General features: G+C 46.6%; 1 protein-coding gene across 3 annotated transcripts in view; it reads right to left on the minus strand.

Moving 5' to 3' along the window:
• Positions 1-16,413, minus strand: part of ESYT2 (extended synaptotagmin 2) — a 212,419-nt gene that overhangs the window by 16,916 nt on the left and 179,090 nt on the right. For all 3 annotated transcript variants that reach the window (XM_075315456.1, XM_075315455.1, XM_075315454.1), the window contains 5 exons: positions 13,287-13,436; positions 9,800-10,179; positions 9,000-9,098; positions 7,236-7,367; positions 5,148-5,253 (listed from right to left, as the gene is read on the minus strand). In XM_075315456.1, coding sequence (XP_075171571.1) covers positions 5,148-5,253; positions 7,236-7,367; positions 9,000-9,098; positions 9,800-10,179; positions 13,287-13,436 — 867 coding nt within the window. The remainder of the gene's footprint in view (positions 1-5,147; positions 5,254-7,235; positions 7,368-8,999; positions 9,099-9,799; positions 10,180-13,286; positions 13,437-16,413) is intronic.

The raw sequence follows: 16,413 nt of genomic DNA on the forward strand, positions 1-16,413 counted from the left end.
TCAGCGGAAGCTTCACTATCGCTGAGAGGGTATGAAATTCCATGCCAGGATATGCCAGCGATTGGGCCGGTGTCAGATTTGACCTTGGAAAATTGATGATCCACCCGAAACTCTGGAGAGTCTCCAGAGTCGCGGTGAGGCTGTGCTGGCATGCCTCTTGAGAGGGAGCCTTGACCAGCAGATCGTCTAAGTAAGGGATCACCGAGTGACCCTGAGAGTGGAGGACCGCAACTACTGCGGCCATGGCCTTGGTGAAAACCCGTGGGGCTGTCGCCAGGCCGAACGGCAGTGCCACGAACTGCAGGTGTTCGTCTCCTATGGCGAAGCGCAGGAAGCGCTGATACCCTGGAGCAATCGGTACGTGGAGATAAGCATCTTTGATATCGATCGATGCAAGGAAAACTCCTTGGGACATTGAGGCGATGACGGAGCGGAGGGATTCCATCTGGAACCGCCTGGTCTTTACGTGTTTGTTGAGCAGTTTTAGGTCCAGGACAGGACGGAAAGACCCGTCCTTCTTTGGAACCACAAACCGGTTGGAGTAAAAACCGTGACCCTGTTGCTGAAAAGGAACAGGGACCACCACTCCTTCTGTCTTCAGAGTGCCCAGCGCCTGCAGAAGAGCATCGGCTCGCTCGGGAGGCGGAGATGTTCTGAAAAATCGAGTCGGAGGACGAGAGCCGAACTCTATCCTGTAACCGTGAGACAGAATGTCTCTGACTTAGACCGCCATGGATCGGAGTTCCTCTGATCCTTCTGAGGCCTATTGTACGAGGAGAATTGGGACCTGCCCGCACCCCGAAAGGACCAAAACCTCGACTGTCCCCTCCTCTGTTGGGATAATTTTGGTTTGGCCTGGGGTAAGGATGTTTCCTTTCCCATGGATTGTTTGATGATTTCATCCAGCCTCTCACCAAACAAACGGTCGCCAGAAAATGGCAAACCGGTTAAGCACTTTTTGGAAGCCGAATCTGCCTTCCATTCCCGTAGCCACAAGGCTCTGCGTATTGCCACCGAATTGTCGGCTGCAACCGCCGTAGGCTCGCAGAGTCCAGGACAGCATTAATAGCGTAGGACGCAAATGCCGTTGAGAGGTTATGGACGCCACCTGCGGCGCAGACGTACGTGTGAGTGCGTCAATTTGCGCTTGACCTGCTGCAATAGCTTGGAGTGCCCATACGGCTGCGAATGCTGGAGCAAAAGACGCGCCGATAGCTTCATAGATGGATTTCAACCAGAGCTCCATCTGTCTGTCAGTGGCATCTTTGAGTGAAGCCCCATCTTCAACAGCAACTATGGATCTAGCCGCCAGTCTGGAGATTGGAGGCTCCACCTTGGGACACTGAGTCCCGCCCTTGACCACGTCCGGGGGGAAGGGATAACGTGTATCCTTAAGGCGCTTGGAAAAAAACCCTTATCTGGACAAACTCGGTGTTTCTGGACTGTCTCTCTGAAGTCGGAGTGATCCAGAAACATACTCGTTGTACGCTTGGGGAACCTGAAACGGAATTTCTCCTGCTGAGAGGCTGACTCCTCCACTGGAGGAGCCGAGGGAGAAATATCCAACATTTGATGTATGGACGCGATAAGATCATTCACTATGGCGTCACCATCAGGAGTATCAAGGTTGAGAGCGGCCTCAGGATCCGAATCCTGATCAGCTACCTCCGCTTCATCATACAGAGAGTCCTCCTTCTGAGACCCGAACTGATGAGGTCGAGGGGATTTCTCAGCGAGCTCGCTTAGGCGGTCTGGGGCTGCGGTCCGTGTTAGAGACCTCACCCTGGGATCTATGAGACACCCCGGGGGAACATTGTTGTTCCAACTGAGGGGAACCAGGGGGCAATGATTCCACAGTGCCCATGGTCTGAGATACCGGTCTGGACTGCAAAGCGTCTAGAATCTTAGCTATAGTTTCAGAAAGTCTGTCAGTAAAAACTGCAAACTCCGTCCCTGTCACCTGGACAGTGTTAGCTGGTGGTTCCCCCTGGGCCCCCCTTAGCAGAGGCTCTGGCTGAGCAAGTGCCACAGGGGCCGAGCAGTGCACACAATGAGAGTCAGTGGAACCTGCCGGTAGCGAGGTCGTACATGCGGCGCAGGCAGCATAGTAAGCCTGTGTTGTGGCACCCCTGCCTCTTGTGGGTGCCATGCTGTTGTCTCCCCTGAGCAACACCATAGGGTATAACAGAAATCCACCGTGCACCATACAGTGTAAAGTATAGCCTATAAACATATAACTATAATTACACTTCTGCACAAGTGGGGCCAGCCCTTCAGGTGCTGATTACCGCCCGCTTAAAGTGGTTGTGTGGCCACCAGCATCCCTGCCTGGGTCCCCCAGAGCTTGTCTCCCCTCTGCAGCGTCAGGGGAGCTGACAGGAATGGCTGCCGGCGTCCTGAGGAGAGGAGGGAGCCGTGGGCGTGACCCAGAAAGTGCGGGAACTGGTGCCCCACTGTGCACAGTGAGGGGGGTGGAGTATGCAAAGCATGCTCCAGCCCTCAGTGCTGCCGTCCTGTGCAGCCTCCCGCCCTTCCCCTGACTGGCAGGTCTGGGGGCGGGAAGAGAATGAGACTAGGCCGCAGAAGCCGGGGACTCGAGTTATAAGCGCGGCCGCCGTATAAGCGCGGTCGGCGCGGAAGTCCCCGGCGCACTAACAGTCCCAGCCGCGCCGCAGTGATAACAATGGCAGCGGCGGTCAGCGCGGCAGTCCCCATACACTAACACACTCAGCGACGCTGCAGTGTGTAATGGCACAAACGCAGTCAGCGCCGCGGTCCCCGGTGCACTAGCACACCCAGCAATGCTGGAGTGTTGCTGTGCGCGGTCCCCACGGGGACACAGAGTACCTCAAAGTAGCAGGGCCATGTCCCTGAACGATACTCGGCTCCTATCCAGCAGAGTCCACAGGAGCTGTGGATGGAGCACGGTCTCATGTGCCTGGAGACCGATAGGATCCCACTTCACCCAGAGCCCTAAGGGGGATGGGGAAGGAAAACAGCATGTGGGCTCCAGCCTCCGTACCCGCAATGGATACCTCAACCTTAACAACACCGCCGACAAGAGTGGGGTGAGAAGGGAGCATGCTGGGGGCCCTGTTATGGGCCCTCTTTTCTTCCATCCGACATAGTCAGCAGCTGCTGCTGACTAAGCTGTGGAGCTATGCGTGCATGTCTGCCTCCTTCGCACAAAGCAAAAAAACTGAGGAGCCCGAGGGAGCACGGGGGGTGTATAGGCAGAAGGGGAGGGGCTTTACACTTTTAGTGTAATACTTTGTGCGGCCTCCGGAGGCATAGCCTATACACCCAATTGTCTGGGTCTCCCAATGGAGCGACAAAGAAAATCAGAGAATGCATGTGTGTGTGTGACCTCCTGAACACAAAGCATTGAACTGGTTGGATTTGTCATCCGGGGGGGTGTATATGCTCGGAGGGAGGAGCTACACTTTTAGTGTAGTACTTTGTGTGTCCTCCGGAGGCAGTAGCTATACACCCCATGGTCTGGGTCTCCCATAGGAACGATGAAGAAATTGCTAATAGGTGTCACACGCAACGACATCGCTAACGCGGCCGGATGTGCGTCACAAAATCCGTGACCCCAACAAGATCGCTTTAGCGATGTCGTAGCGTGTAAAGCGGCCTTAAGCCGACTAAAACGACGGAACTAGACCAGGCCTCCCACAGTAGTAAATATCCCTGTAGACATTGTGCCTGGTGGGCTGATCTGCTTGGCTTTGCCGATATTCTACAGTTATTCAGAATAAGCAGAACTGCAATGTAAAGCATGGGAAAAGGAAGAATTAGAAACCTGAGCTTCTTTATTTTTAGCTACTTCAGATTTTCCATTCAATATCGCATAATACAGCCAAAATCAGCGTTATTTCCAAGCTCTCTTTCTGTTAGGACCATTAAAGGGAACCAACCACCAAAATGTTGCTGTATGAAATAAAGGCAGTGCCATACTGGCACTAGGATGCTGGATCCAAACATACCTTCTGTTGAAAGATCGGATGCTTGGGTGCTGAAATATCTTTAATAAAAGTTGCAGAAATGCCCTGCACTTTGATTGGGGTATACATCGGGGGCGGGCCTTTGTGGTCGGGTCTGCAGTGTATATTCCTCCTCCTATATGAGGTATGCTTGGATTCAGCATCCTAGCGCAAGTATGACACTGCCTTTACTATATACATACAGCAAAATTCTGGTGGTTGGTTCCCTTTAAAGGCAACCTGTCATTTTGGAAAATGTTATTAACCAATATATATATATATAAAGGGTTGATCTACAGCTGTGTTATACCACAAGGCCTGTCCCCTCTTTTTGTTTAACTTTGACCAGCACTCCTCCCATTTGGCACAGATATTTTAAATTAGCAGGACACAGTAGAGGGGTTCTGCATATTTTTGCATTCAGATCACAGTCAGAGCACGTAGAAGGTGAGTTTTCCAGCTCCTTCAGGTGTTGGTGCTGTGTGTCAGCCATTGTTACGATGGTTTTGTGCCTGTGGGGCGGTGTGGCCTGGAGTCTCGGGGGCTCAGCCTTGCAGTATGGGTGCTGTGGGGCACAAGGTCGCCTGCTCTACTGGTGCAGTGCACTGTCGCTGCGGCGGTGGCTGGTACATGATGCTGCACCTTTAAGGCTATTAAAAGTTATGGACCCCTCTGATGGGTTTGTTGTGACGTGGCAGTGGGCTTCATACAGTCTGATCAGAATATTGGGCTTGGAACCTCATGTTCAATTTTATAAATGTTCCCTAGCAGCATCAGACCAGCGTATGAGTTTTGGCTGTGTGGTCCATGTCTACAGTTATGTAAATCTGCAGGTTAATAGCATTATCTGATGTGCCAATCTCACACATTACAGATTTATAGCATGGATTCTGCACCGAAAATCTGCAGCAATTCCCAAATCCCGTTCATAAGTTGCAGATAAAAATGAGAACAATGGTGCAAATTTCCAATTCCCATCATGTTCATTCTTGGGCAGATTTTTGTTGCATATTTCACCCTATTGTAGGCTTAGTAATGGAGTGGGGTGAAATTCGCAACTAAATCTGCAAGTAATGTCGATTCTACCTGTTCATTTTTTGCAAATCCCCAACAGAAAATTTCCGGCCCAATACTGCTCATATGTTATAGATCAGAACTCACCTTTCCAAGTAAACCTTTATCTCTAGATAAGAATCCTCCGCTATTCTTTACAGCGACATCTAGTGTTCTCCTCGGGAGATCAGGCAACGAAACATTAAACTCAAACCTGCAGACAACAGACAAGACACTGGATAAATCATTGCATGGAGATGATGGTGAATGGAGGCGCCACGCTCACGTTTCAATGACGCCATTCTAACCGTGCCAAATACCCATCCTTAAAATAGCAGGGGTGTCACTATTTCTGCAGCAGCGACATGACTGACAGCTTCAAGTGTATGGTCACACAAAGGTTTTTTCAGCATGTGTACCACATCAAATCCATGCGTGTATGGCTGAATGGTGTGTGAAGATTAGAAAAACATGGCACACCTAACCATGTGCATTTTAGCTCTGCTCCAGTCACTTCAATGGAGCTACGTTGCAATACTAAACTCCTGGCCACAGGGGGGCGCTGTTCCTTAAAGATAGGAGCCATATATACAGTATAGACCAAAAGTTTGGACACACCTTCTCATCTCTAGAACAACTGTTAAGAGGAGACTTTGTGCAGCAGGCCTTCATGGTAAAATAGCTGCTAGGAAACCACTGCTAAGGACAGGCAACAAGCAGAAGAGACTTGTTTGGGCTAAAGAACGCAAGGAATGGACATTAGACCAGTGGAAATCTGTGCTTTGGTCTGATGAGTCCAAATTTGAGATCTTTGGATCCAACCACCGTGTCTTTGTAGAAAAGGTGAACGGATGGACTCTACATGCCTGGTTCCCACCGTGAAGCATGGAGGAGGAGGTGTGATGGTGTGGGGGTGCTTTGCTGGTGACACTGTTGGGAATTTATTCAAAATTGAAGGCATACAGAACCAGCATGGCTACCCCAGCATATTGCAGCAGGATGCTATTCCATCCGGTTTGCATTTAGTTGGACTATCATTTATTTTTCAACAGGACAATGACCCCAAACACATCTCCAGGCTGTGTAAGGGCTATCTGACTAAGAAGGAGAGTGATGGGGTGCTACGCCAGATGACCTGGCCTCCACAGTCACTAGACCTGAACCCAATCGAGATGGTTTGGGATGAGCTGGACCGCAGAGTGAAGGCAAAAGGGCCAACAAGTGCTAAGCATCTCTGGGAACTCCTTCAAGACTGTTAAAAGACCATTTCCGGTGACTACCTCTTGAAGCTCATCAAGAGAATCCCAAGAGTGTGCAAAGTAGTAATCAAAGCAAAAGGTGGCTACTTTGAGGAACCTAGAATATAATACATATTTTCAGTTTCACACTTTTTTGTTAAGTATTTCATTCCACGTTTTAATTCATAGTTTTGATGCCTTCAATGTGAATCTACAATTTTCAGAGTCCTGAAAATAAAGAAAACTCTTTGAATGACAAGGTGTGTCCAAACTTTTGGTCTGTACGATATACATTGAGATATATACATAGATTATATATATATATATATATATATATATATATATATATATATATATATATATATATATAGATAGATAGATAGATAGATAGATAGATTTTTTTTTTTATTCTGGATAACTCCATCATATACATGGAACAACGTATACACAGAAAAGAAAAACCTAGAATAAGAACTACGCTAGTTATTCAGACAGAATCTGCACGGTAAAGTCAGGTATTGAAAAAGACTAAAGGCCCGGTCACACACAACGACTTACCAGCGATCCCGAAAACGATGCGACCTGATAGGGATCGCAGGTAAGTCGCTGGGAGGTCGCAGGTGAGATGTCACACCGTCAGACCTTACCAACAATGCAGGAACAATACAGGTCCCAGTAGCGACCTGTATAACGATCTCAGCAGTCACTGTGACCCTGTCACACAGTGTCAAACACAGCGATGGGTCCTGCCCAGCAGTACATCGCCATTGAAGAAAATGGCCTGGACCATTCTGCAACGACCGGCGACCTCACAGCAGGGGCCTGATCGCTGGTAGGTGTCACACATAAGATCGCTAACGGGATCGCTCAAATAAAAATAAAATAGAAGAGAAACATTAAAAAGTTGCTACCGGCAATAAACTCATGAATGATAGAAGAGTAAAAAGAAATGTCCTACGTTTGATCAAACACAGGATTGAGCGTCTTCTTGTGTACGTGGGTTTTTCTTCTTCCTGATCTGCGTTTGTCTGGTAATAGATACATCCTCACATACGGGTCCGAGCCGTCTTCAGAGAATGCTATAAGGTTTCTAGAAGAAGAAGAAAAAAAATGCTGCATCATACCAGAGCTAAATTATAGGTTCAGAGCTGCAGATATAGTCCATTCGGGGAGACTTTTATAAGGTCCTGTTTGTCCATAAGGGACTGATCCACTGCAGATAGAAAATGTACAGCAAAATCTGCAGCATCAACGTGTAGATTTCAGGGCGGAAACGCTGCAGATTGCAACCTTTTGTTCCAAAAAGACTAAAAATCCACAGTGAAAATCTGTCACTTGTGCACAGCTTGTTTATTTGCGGATTTCTCTGCTTCACGTGAATGAGCTTCTCTGTGAATTCTCACCCAGAATGCTGGTGGTCCTCCCAGTGTGCGCACACCTTTAGGCGTCTTTCACACATCAGTGAAAAACACACACATTTTTAAGGACGTGTTGAAGGTGCGTATGGCCATCCGTGTGCTGTGATTTTGGCACACGTGTGTTCTCTGTGTGCTATCCGTGATAGCACAAGGAGAGCAGGAACTTCTTACTCACCTGTCCCCAGCATTGCTGTCAGTAGTGCTGATGTCTCCGGCGCTGCAGATTCCGGGTCTGCGGTGCAGTGAATATGCAATGAGCATAACGAGCCGGCACTGAAGCAAGTGACAGTAGCGCCAAAGACAGCATGGCTGGAGACAGGCGAGTATAGAAATTAATTTTATTTCAAAGACATTTTCTCCAGTACGTGATACTGTGTGGTCTGTGTGACATCAGTGCTTCCGGAGAAAAACAAACTTGTCTCCGTGCGGAACACACGGACATGCATGTGCTCCATACGGAAACACATTGTGCTACGTATATAGCCTGCTGGCCCCTTCAGTAATCAGCTGCAGCTCACTGCAAATGACATAACTAGTGATCAGCGAGCACTACCATGCTCAGGAGCTCGTATTGGTAACTAGTGATGAGCGGGCACTATCATGCTCGGGTGCTCAGTACTTGTAACTAGTGATGAGCGAGCACTACCAAGCTCAGGGGCTCAGTACCCGTAACTAATGATGAGTGGACAACTACCATGCTCAGGAGCTCGTACTCTTAACTAATGATGAGCGGGCACTACCATGCTTAAGTGCTGAGTACTTGTAGCTAGTGATGAGCGGGCACTACCATGCTTAAGTGCTGAGTACTTGTAGCTAGTGATGAGCGGGCACTACCATGCTTAAGTGCTGAGTACTTGTAGCTAGTGATGAGTGGGCACTACCATGCTTGGGTGCTCTGTACTCGTAATGAGCAGGTCAGACGCTCAGATGTGCACAACTCGAATACCTGAGTATAATGGGGAACTCGAGCATTTCTCCGGGGAAGCATGATAGTGCTCGCTCATCACTCCACACATTATGCAATGGCTGTGAACGACACTCCCATTCGATTGTATAGGAAAGAGCTTGCAATACCACTCATGGCCACTGCACAATGTATGGCACTGTACCCCTCACTCTGTAAAGCTGCATCTGCAATCAGCTTATTGAGGAGGGGGGGGGGGGGGGCAGGAATCAGACCCTCAAAAATTGGATATTGACAATCAGAGGTTGGTCGCCAATTATTTAGGATTTCATGTAACATATTCCAAACTATACAGAAAAAGATGTTTTGCTGAGAATCCACTGTGCCGTCTGGCTCTTACCTGCAGGAATGTACCACAACCATCAGCCTATTTCTGTGAGCGCTGTATCGAAGAGTTAACTGGATCTGTCCTAGAGGAGACTGTCCCAAGGATGTACCACTGGGAATAGAAAACTGGATTATAATCGAGTAACTATTAAATGTGCAATGTGTGTTCACAATAGGGTCCGAGGCGTCAGGTTCCCTAATTGGCACTTAAAAGGGCTATTAAGTGGATGCAATTATGTCAATTACTTGTTTTATTAGGGCAATGTAATAACGCTGCAACATAAAGGACGTCTCACGCCGTTCACTACAGGACAGGGACTCTGTACAACAAAGAGAAAATAAGAGCGAAATAATACAGAAACGACCGCAGAAGCCGAATAAAGGGTCAACAGCATCAGTGGCCAAGTACAATAGAGGGGCTGTCACCTTTTTACTTAAATGCATGTATTTTGGCCTAAAAATCATTTTTGCAATTCAGTCTCATTATAAATATTGCCTCGTTTTGCTTTCACCTGCCCCTTATTTCCCTGCACATTCAGCCTTGCTGTGGTCTGTAGCTAAGAATCAGCTGAGAGGAGCCCAAAAATACACTGATAACAGAGTTAGACGCTTCCCCATCGGACCATCAGAATGAGCTCACTGATGGATTCTCAGTTGACCCATTCAAAACGCAAAATTCTACAATATTTTTAATGAAGCCCTAATCAAAAAATGATATTTAGCCATAAATTCGTGCAGGTAACCAAAAAAAAAAAAAAAAAGTAAGTGTCTTCAAAAAGGTGGACAACCCCGTTTGATGGAAATCTGACTTACTTCTGAAGCTGCCGCAATCGCTGCCGGAGCTCCTGTGTCGCTATGGGTAGAGAGATATCGGATGCGATGCTGGGGGTGGGTTCTTTCATGGCCAGGTGTGAAGGAGAATAAGTAAAGCTGGATCCGGAGAGGTTGGAGGAGCTTTTGTGCAGCTCGGTTGGTCTTTGGGGACTTGCATTTTGGGGACTCTCTTTTTCCCCATTTTCGATCTTTTTAGTAGGGTCCATCTTGGGTGTTGGTGGAGGCTTCTGCGCTTCTCTGACAGTTGCTGGTGTGGTCGGCGTTGGTGGATTTGATTTCCCCTTGAATATTGATGGTCTCTTGACTTGGGATGTATACTGTTCATCAGGAGACCGCACGGGTCTATCCACAAAGAGGATCTAAGAGGAAGATACCAACCAGTGAGCTCTGCAATTACACGATGGCTAATCTACATTTTTACTAAGGGTACACAGTCTCACGTAGCGACGCACCAACGATCCCACTAGTGATCCGACCTGGCAGGGATCGTTGCTGCATCGCTACATGGTTGCTGGTGAGCTGTCAATCAGGCAGATCTCACCAGCCACTACCGACTCGTGTAACGATGCTGCGCTTGGTAACCAGGGTAAAGATTGGGTAACTAAGCAAAGTGCGTACACTGCTTACAGGCTCCAGCGCTGGCTCCCTGTATACGTAGCTATGGTACACATCGCGTTACTAAGCAAAGTGCTTTGCTTAGTTACCCGATATTTACCCTGGCTACGTGTGCAGGAAGCCAGCGCTGGAGCCTGTAAGCGGTGTACGCTGGCAAGATAAATATCGGGTAACCAAGCAAAGCACTTTGTTCAGTTATCCGATATTTACCCTGGTTACCAGCATACGCTGCTTACAGAGAGTCGGTGCTTGTTGGTCTCCCGCCGTCAAACACGCCGATGTGTGCTGCATAGCGGGAGACCAACGAGCAAAAAATGATCCAGAACAGTGTGTAATGATCAGCGATTTCACAGTAGGGGCCAGGTGGTGGTGAGGTCACTGGTACGTCACAAAACCTGTGACTCAGCAGCGATCTCGCTATGTGAAAAGTACTCCTAAGTCTCTTCATTCTTACAGAGAACTGCCAGCACCCAACACATCCAATTAACATATATGTATACTAAACACCTAATACAGGCCAATTGTATAGATTTTCTCCTTGCACTGGTTAATTCGGTAAAACAGTATTTTTATGCTGCCTCCCAAACTCTTCATAAATATTGCTGTTGGTTACCGGGCTCACATGCATTGGCCAATACATAAGCTAAATATCTCTTTTTTTCAAGTATTCCTATAGCAGTAATGCAATACTAGAGTTTCCTTATTCATTGTTAGCATTTCAGTGTGCAGCTGTATGTGTTTTGTAGTTGCGTGTTTTCAGGTGACACATGTTCACACCTGTTGGATGTGCGGGTCAGTCTTTTTGTATATTTATAGTGCTGCTCTATCAGATTGGGTACTCTGCATATTATACTTACATCTGCAGATAAATGGCATTTCTCAAGGTGACATGTTTCCGTTAAAGGCTTTTTATACTTTTGAATTTATCTTTCTTATTGTTTATTTGCTTCCCAATTAAAAAAAAATAGAAAATAAAAAAGCAACAAAAAAAGAGGAATAAATATCATTACTTACAGTAAAGATGGGGCTGCAGTTGTACAATGCCCAGGCCAAAAACTAATACTCTAGCAGGATACAGCTAAGCCCCCACTAAGTGGAGGCATCACAGGTGCAGGAGGTGCAAATCACACACACACACACACACACACACACACACACACACACACACACACACACACACACACACTTCCAAAAAAAAAAAAAATATGGAGGAGGCGATTGCTAGATGGTAAAACTACACACTGATGGCTTGCAAAAGTTAGGCAACTTTTCTAAATAGTTTTTCTAAAAATACCTACCATTTTTTTTGCCTTTGCAGAATGTGTGTTAGTCATTCATCTAACTGACAATTCTGTAATCTTTAACGCAAACCCTTCAGGTGTCTGCCCTGTCAGCCATCTTCTTCCATTATCTTAATGTTAACAACAGGTAGGGGAAAAGGGTTGTACAACAGCAGATCAGAGCTTACAAAGTGAGGAAAGCATTTACATTCTCAGGGAGGGCAAAGAAAACTGCCTATAGATAGCAAGTAAAGCAGATGATGAGGAAATCATTCAACAAATGAAGGTGTACTGAGCTAGGGAGGATAGAAACAGACCTCACATCCAGCCTGTATTACTGGGAGAAACATTCCCAAATCCACCCTGTTTTACTGGGAGAAACATTCCCACATCCAGCCTGTATTACTGGGAGAATACAGTACTACAACCAGCCTGTATTACTGGGAGAAACATTACCACATCCAGCCTGTGTTACTTGGAGAAACATTACCATATCCAGCCTGTATTACTTGGAGAAACAGTACTACAATCAGCCTGTATTACTGGGAGAAACATTACCACATCCAGCCTGTATTACTGGGAGAAAACATTCCCACATCCAGCCTGTATTACTGGGAGAAACATTCCCACATCCAGCCTGTATTACTGGGAGAAACATTACCACACCCAGCCTGTATTACTGGGAGAAACAGTACTACAACCAGCCTGTATTACTGGGAGAAACATTACCACATCCAGCCTGTACTACTGGAAGAATCATTACCACCATCCAGCCTGTATTACTGGGAGAAACATTACCACATATAGCCTGTATTACTGGGAGAAACATTACCACATCCAGCCTGTATTACTAGCAGAAACATTCCCACATCCAGCCTGTATTACTGAGTGAAACATTCCCACATCCAGCTTGTATTAGTGGGAGAAACATTCCCACATCCAGCTTGTATTACTGGGAGAAACATTACCACATCCAACCTGTATTACTGGCAGAAGCATTACCACATCCAGTCTGTATTACTTATTACTGGGAGAAGCATTCCCACATTCAGCCTGTATTACTGGGAGAAGCATTCCCACATTCAGCCTGTATTACTGGGAGAAGCATTCTCACATCCAGCCTGTATTACTGGGAGAAGCATTCCCACATCCAGCCTGTATTACTGGGAGAAACCACATCTAGCCTGTATTACTGGGAGAAACATTACTACATTCAGCATGTATTACTGGGAGAATCATTCCCACAAGAAGAAAAATCTTATTTGGATTAGGCTGCAAACTACACATCAAGGATTCTGAAGATAAATAAAGGAATGCAGTTTGGAGATTGAAATTCAGAGCAATAGTAATGAACATAAAATAAAATATTTTTTTCCCACATCACAGGGGTTTATACACTTCAAAATGTTTTGAAGTCTATAAACCCCTTGTCACCCCGTTTGGTGCAATGGTTTGCAGCCTTATCAATGTTTTAGTTGAGCTCCTAAAACAAATGATCAGTTTTACAAAAAGCTACACAATAAGATGCCATACATTAATAAGAAGACAGACTATGCAAAATATCTACATACCCTTAGTGCAACCTTCATGTTTATGACACTGTTAGGACCAGAGTTATTTAGCTGAAACCTCTGATTCATGGTAAGGTCTTCACTGGTCAGCAACCGACTCAGCGGGATCTTCAGGTTTCCCATGGAGCTCTGATGATATTCATCCTTCACCTGTAACAGTGAACACGGCTCAGCAAAAAAGGATCTAAACAATACCAAACAAAACGCAGTGAAGTCTTTGCTCCAATATTGCCTTAAAGCTAATCTGTCAGCAGGTTTTTGCTATGTAAGCTGAAGCCACCATGCTGTAAGGGTTAAGACAGAAGGTTCAGGCATGCCTGTGTTGTCACAGTCTGTTCTTTCGTTTCTTTGCTATGTTTGTTTTAGCAGTCAGACCCTTCTCATTGCTGTGGCTAGCCCCCTTGTGCCCAGCAGTCCGGCACGCCCCCTGCTGAACTGTCAATGTACAATCTCTATAGAGACCCTGTTGTGGGTAGGGCAGCTCTGTGGATGACTAAAGCTAAAAATGCAGATTGTATCAAAACGGCTGCAGCCAGTAATCTAAGTGATACATCGTTAAAATCAGAGTCTCTTTGCCTACATCATGCTGCTCTAAGAGGAGGTAGTAAAAACCTGTTGACAGATTCCCTTTATACACTTATAAGATCCATGAGGATCTGTCATGATCTGTTCTTCTTTCTTTTGACCTATAATGTAACCTTGCAGATTTCCATTCATGGAAAGGAATGGACGAGAATATGTAGCCTGTGTTACTGGTAAACCTCACATAGGGTGGGATAACAAACTAGTATAATCTAGGAAGATATACGCCGCTTTCCACCAAGAAGAAACGTTATTTTTGGGTCTTAACTAAATACTTTTTAACAAAATTCATAAACTCAAAACCTCAATCCAAATTGCATCTTCGATCGTTGAACTTAGGAGCCACTTTTTATTACATCCATATGGTCTAATGGGATTCACGGCCAAGGGTTATCCAGATGGAACAAATCATTTGTCCCTTTGTTTGGACCCATTGACCCATAGCGGCCCATACTTTAGAAAAGTACGTGTGAATATTATTGTAGGAAAAAAAAAAATGCATTTTTTGTGGATTGGACATTACAAAGAAAATAAATTTTTTGGGGAAAAAAAAAAAAACAACATGAGCTTAAAAGACACATTGGTTTGGCAAGTTGCACAGAAAATGCAGCTATTAAAGGGAACAATCAAAACGACTGCTGGAACACCATTGTAAATGTGAACAGGGTGCTAGCTTAAAAAAAAAAATACACAATCTATATAAAGTGAAAGCTGCACACCAAATTTAGAGAAATATGAATAAGCACAACTGCTCTATAATACATAACTGAAAAATACAATTAGCCATATGAAAAGAAGGGAATTTTGTTTACTTACCGTAAATTCCTTTTCTTCTAGCTCCAATTGGGAGACCCAGACAATTGGGTGTATAGCTATTGCCTCTGGAGGCCACACAAAGTATTACACTTAAAAGTGTAAGGCCCCTCCCCTTCTGGCTATACACCCCCAGTGGGATCACTGGCTCACCAGTTTTAGTGCCAAAGCAAGAAGGAGGAAAGCCAATAACTGGTTTAAAGACCAATTCAATCCGAGGAAACATCGGAGAACTGAACCATACCACATGAACAACATGTGTACCCGAAAAAACAGAAAAACCCCGAGAAAACAGGGCGGGTGCTGGGTCTCCCAATTGGAGCTAGAAGAAAAGGAATTTACGGTAAGTAAACAAAATTCCCTTCTTCTTTGTCGCTCCATTGGGAGACCCAGACAATTGGGATGTCCAAAAGCAATCCCTGGGTGGGTAAAAGAATACCTCATGATAGGGCCGTCAAACGGCCCTCTCCTACAGGTGGCCAACCGCCGCCTGAATGACTTATCTACCTAGGCTGGCGTCTGCCGAAGCGTAGGTATGCATCTGATAATGCTTGGTAAAAGTAAGTAGACTCGACCAGGTGGGTGCCTGACACACCTGCTGAGCCGTAGCCTGGTGCCGTAATGCCCAGGATGCACCCACGGCTCTGGTAGAATGGGCCTTCGGCCTTGAGAGAACCAGAAGCCCAGTAGAACTGTAGGTTTCAAGAATTGGTTCCTCGAGCCCCCGAGCAAGGGTGGATCTGGAAGCTTGCGACTGTTTACGCCGACCAGCGACAAGGACAAAGAGTGCATCCGGGTGGCGCAGGAGCGCCATGCGGGAAGTAGAACCTGAGTGCTCTCACCAGAACCAACAGATTGCAAATCTTTCTGAAATTGATGGACTGGACGAGGACACAAAGAAGGTGAGGTGATATCCTGATTGATATGAAAATGGGATACCACCTTAGGGAGAAATTCCGGAACCGGACGCAGAACTACCCTGTCCTGGTGAAGGACCAGGAAGGGAGTTTGTATGAGAGCGTTGCTAGCTCGGAAACTCTCCTAAGAGACGAGACCGTTACCAGAAGGCCACTTCCCGTGAAAAACGGGAAGGGAGACATCCTTCAAAGGCTCGAAAGGCGGCATCTGGAGAGCAATTAGAACCTTGTTCAGATCTCAGGGCTCTAACGGCCGCTTGTACGGAGTGCTGAGAAGACAAACTCCCCGTAGGAACGTGCGTACCTGAGGAAGTCGTCGTTTCTGAAAAAATACAGATAGCGCTGAGACTTGTCCCTAAAGGGAACTGAGCGACAACCCATTTTCCTACCTAGATTGCAGGAAGGAAGGAAACATAGACGATGCAACCGGCCAGGGAGAAACACCCTGCGCCGAGCACCGAGATAAGAACATCTTCCACGTCCTGTGGTCAATCTTGGCGGACGTTGGTATGCTAGCCTGTCTCATGGTGGCAACCACGTCCTGAGGTAATCCTGACGACACTAGGTTCCAGGACTCAATGCCACACCATCCGGTTGAGGGCCGTAGAATTCAAATGGAAGAATGGCCCTTGAGACAGCCAGTCTGATTGGTCTGGTAGTGCCCCCGGTTAGCCTACCGTGAGGCACCACAGAACCGAGTACCACAACATCCTCGGCCAATTTGTAGCGACGAGGATGGCGCGGCCGCAGTCGGTCTTGATCTAGCGCAGTACTCTGGGCAACAATGCCAGAGGTGGCACCTAAGGTAGCTGGAA

Source organism: Anomaloglossus baeobatrachus, chromosome 6, assembly GCF_048569485.1.
Source record: "Anomaloglossus baeobatrachus isolate aAnoBae1 chromosome 6, aAnoBae1.hap1, whole genome shotgun sequence".
NCBI lineage: Eukaryota > Metazoa > Chordata > Amphibia > Anura > Aromobatidae > Anomaloglossus > Anomaloglossus baeobatrachus.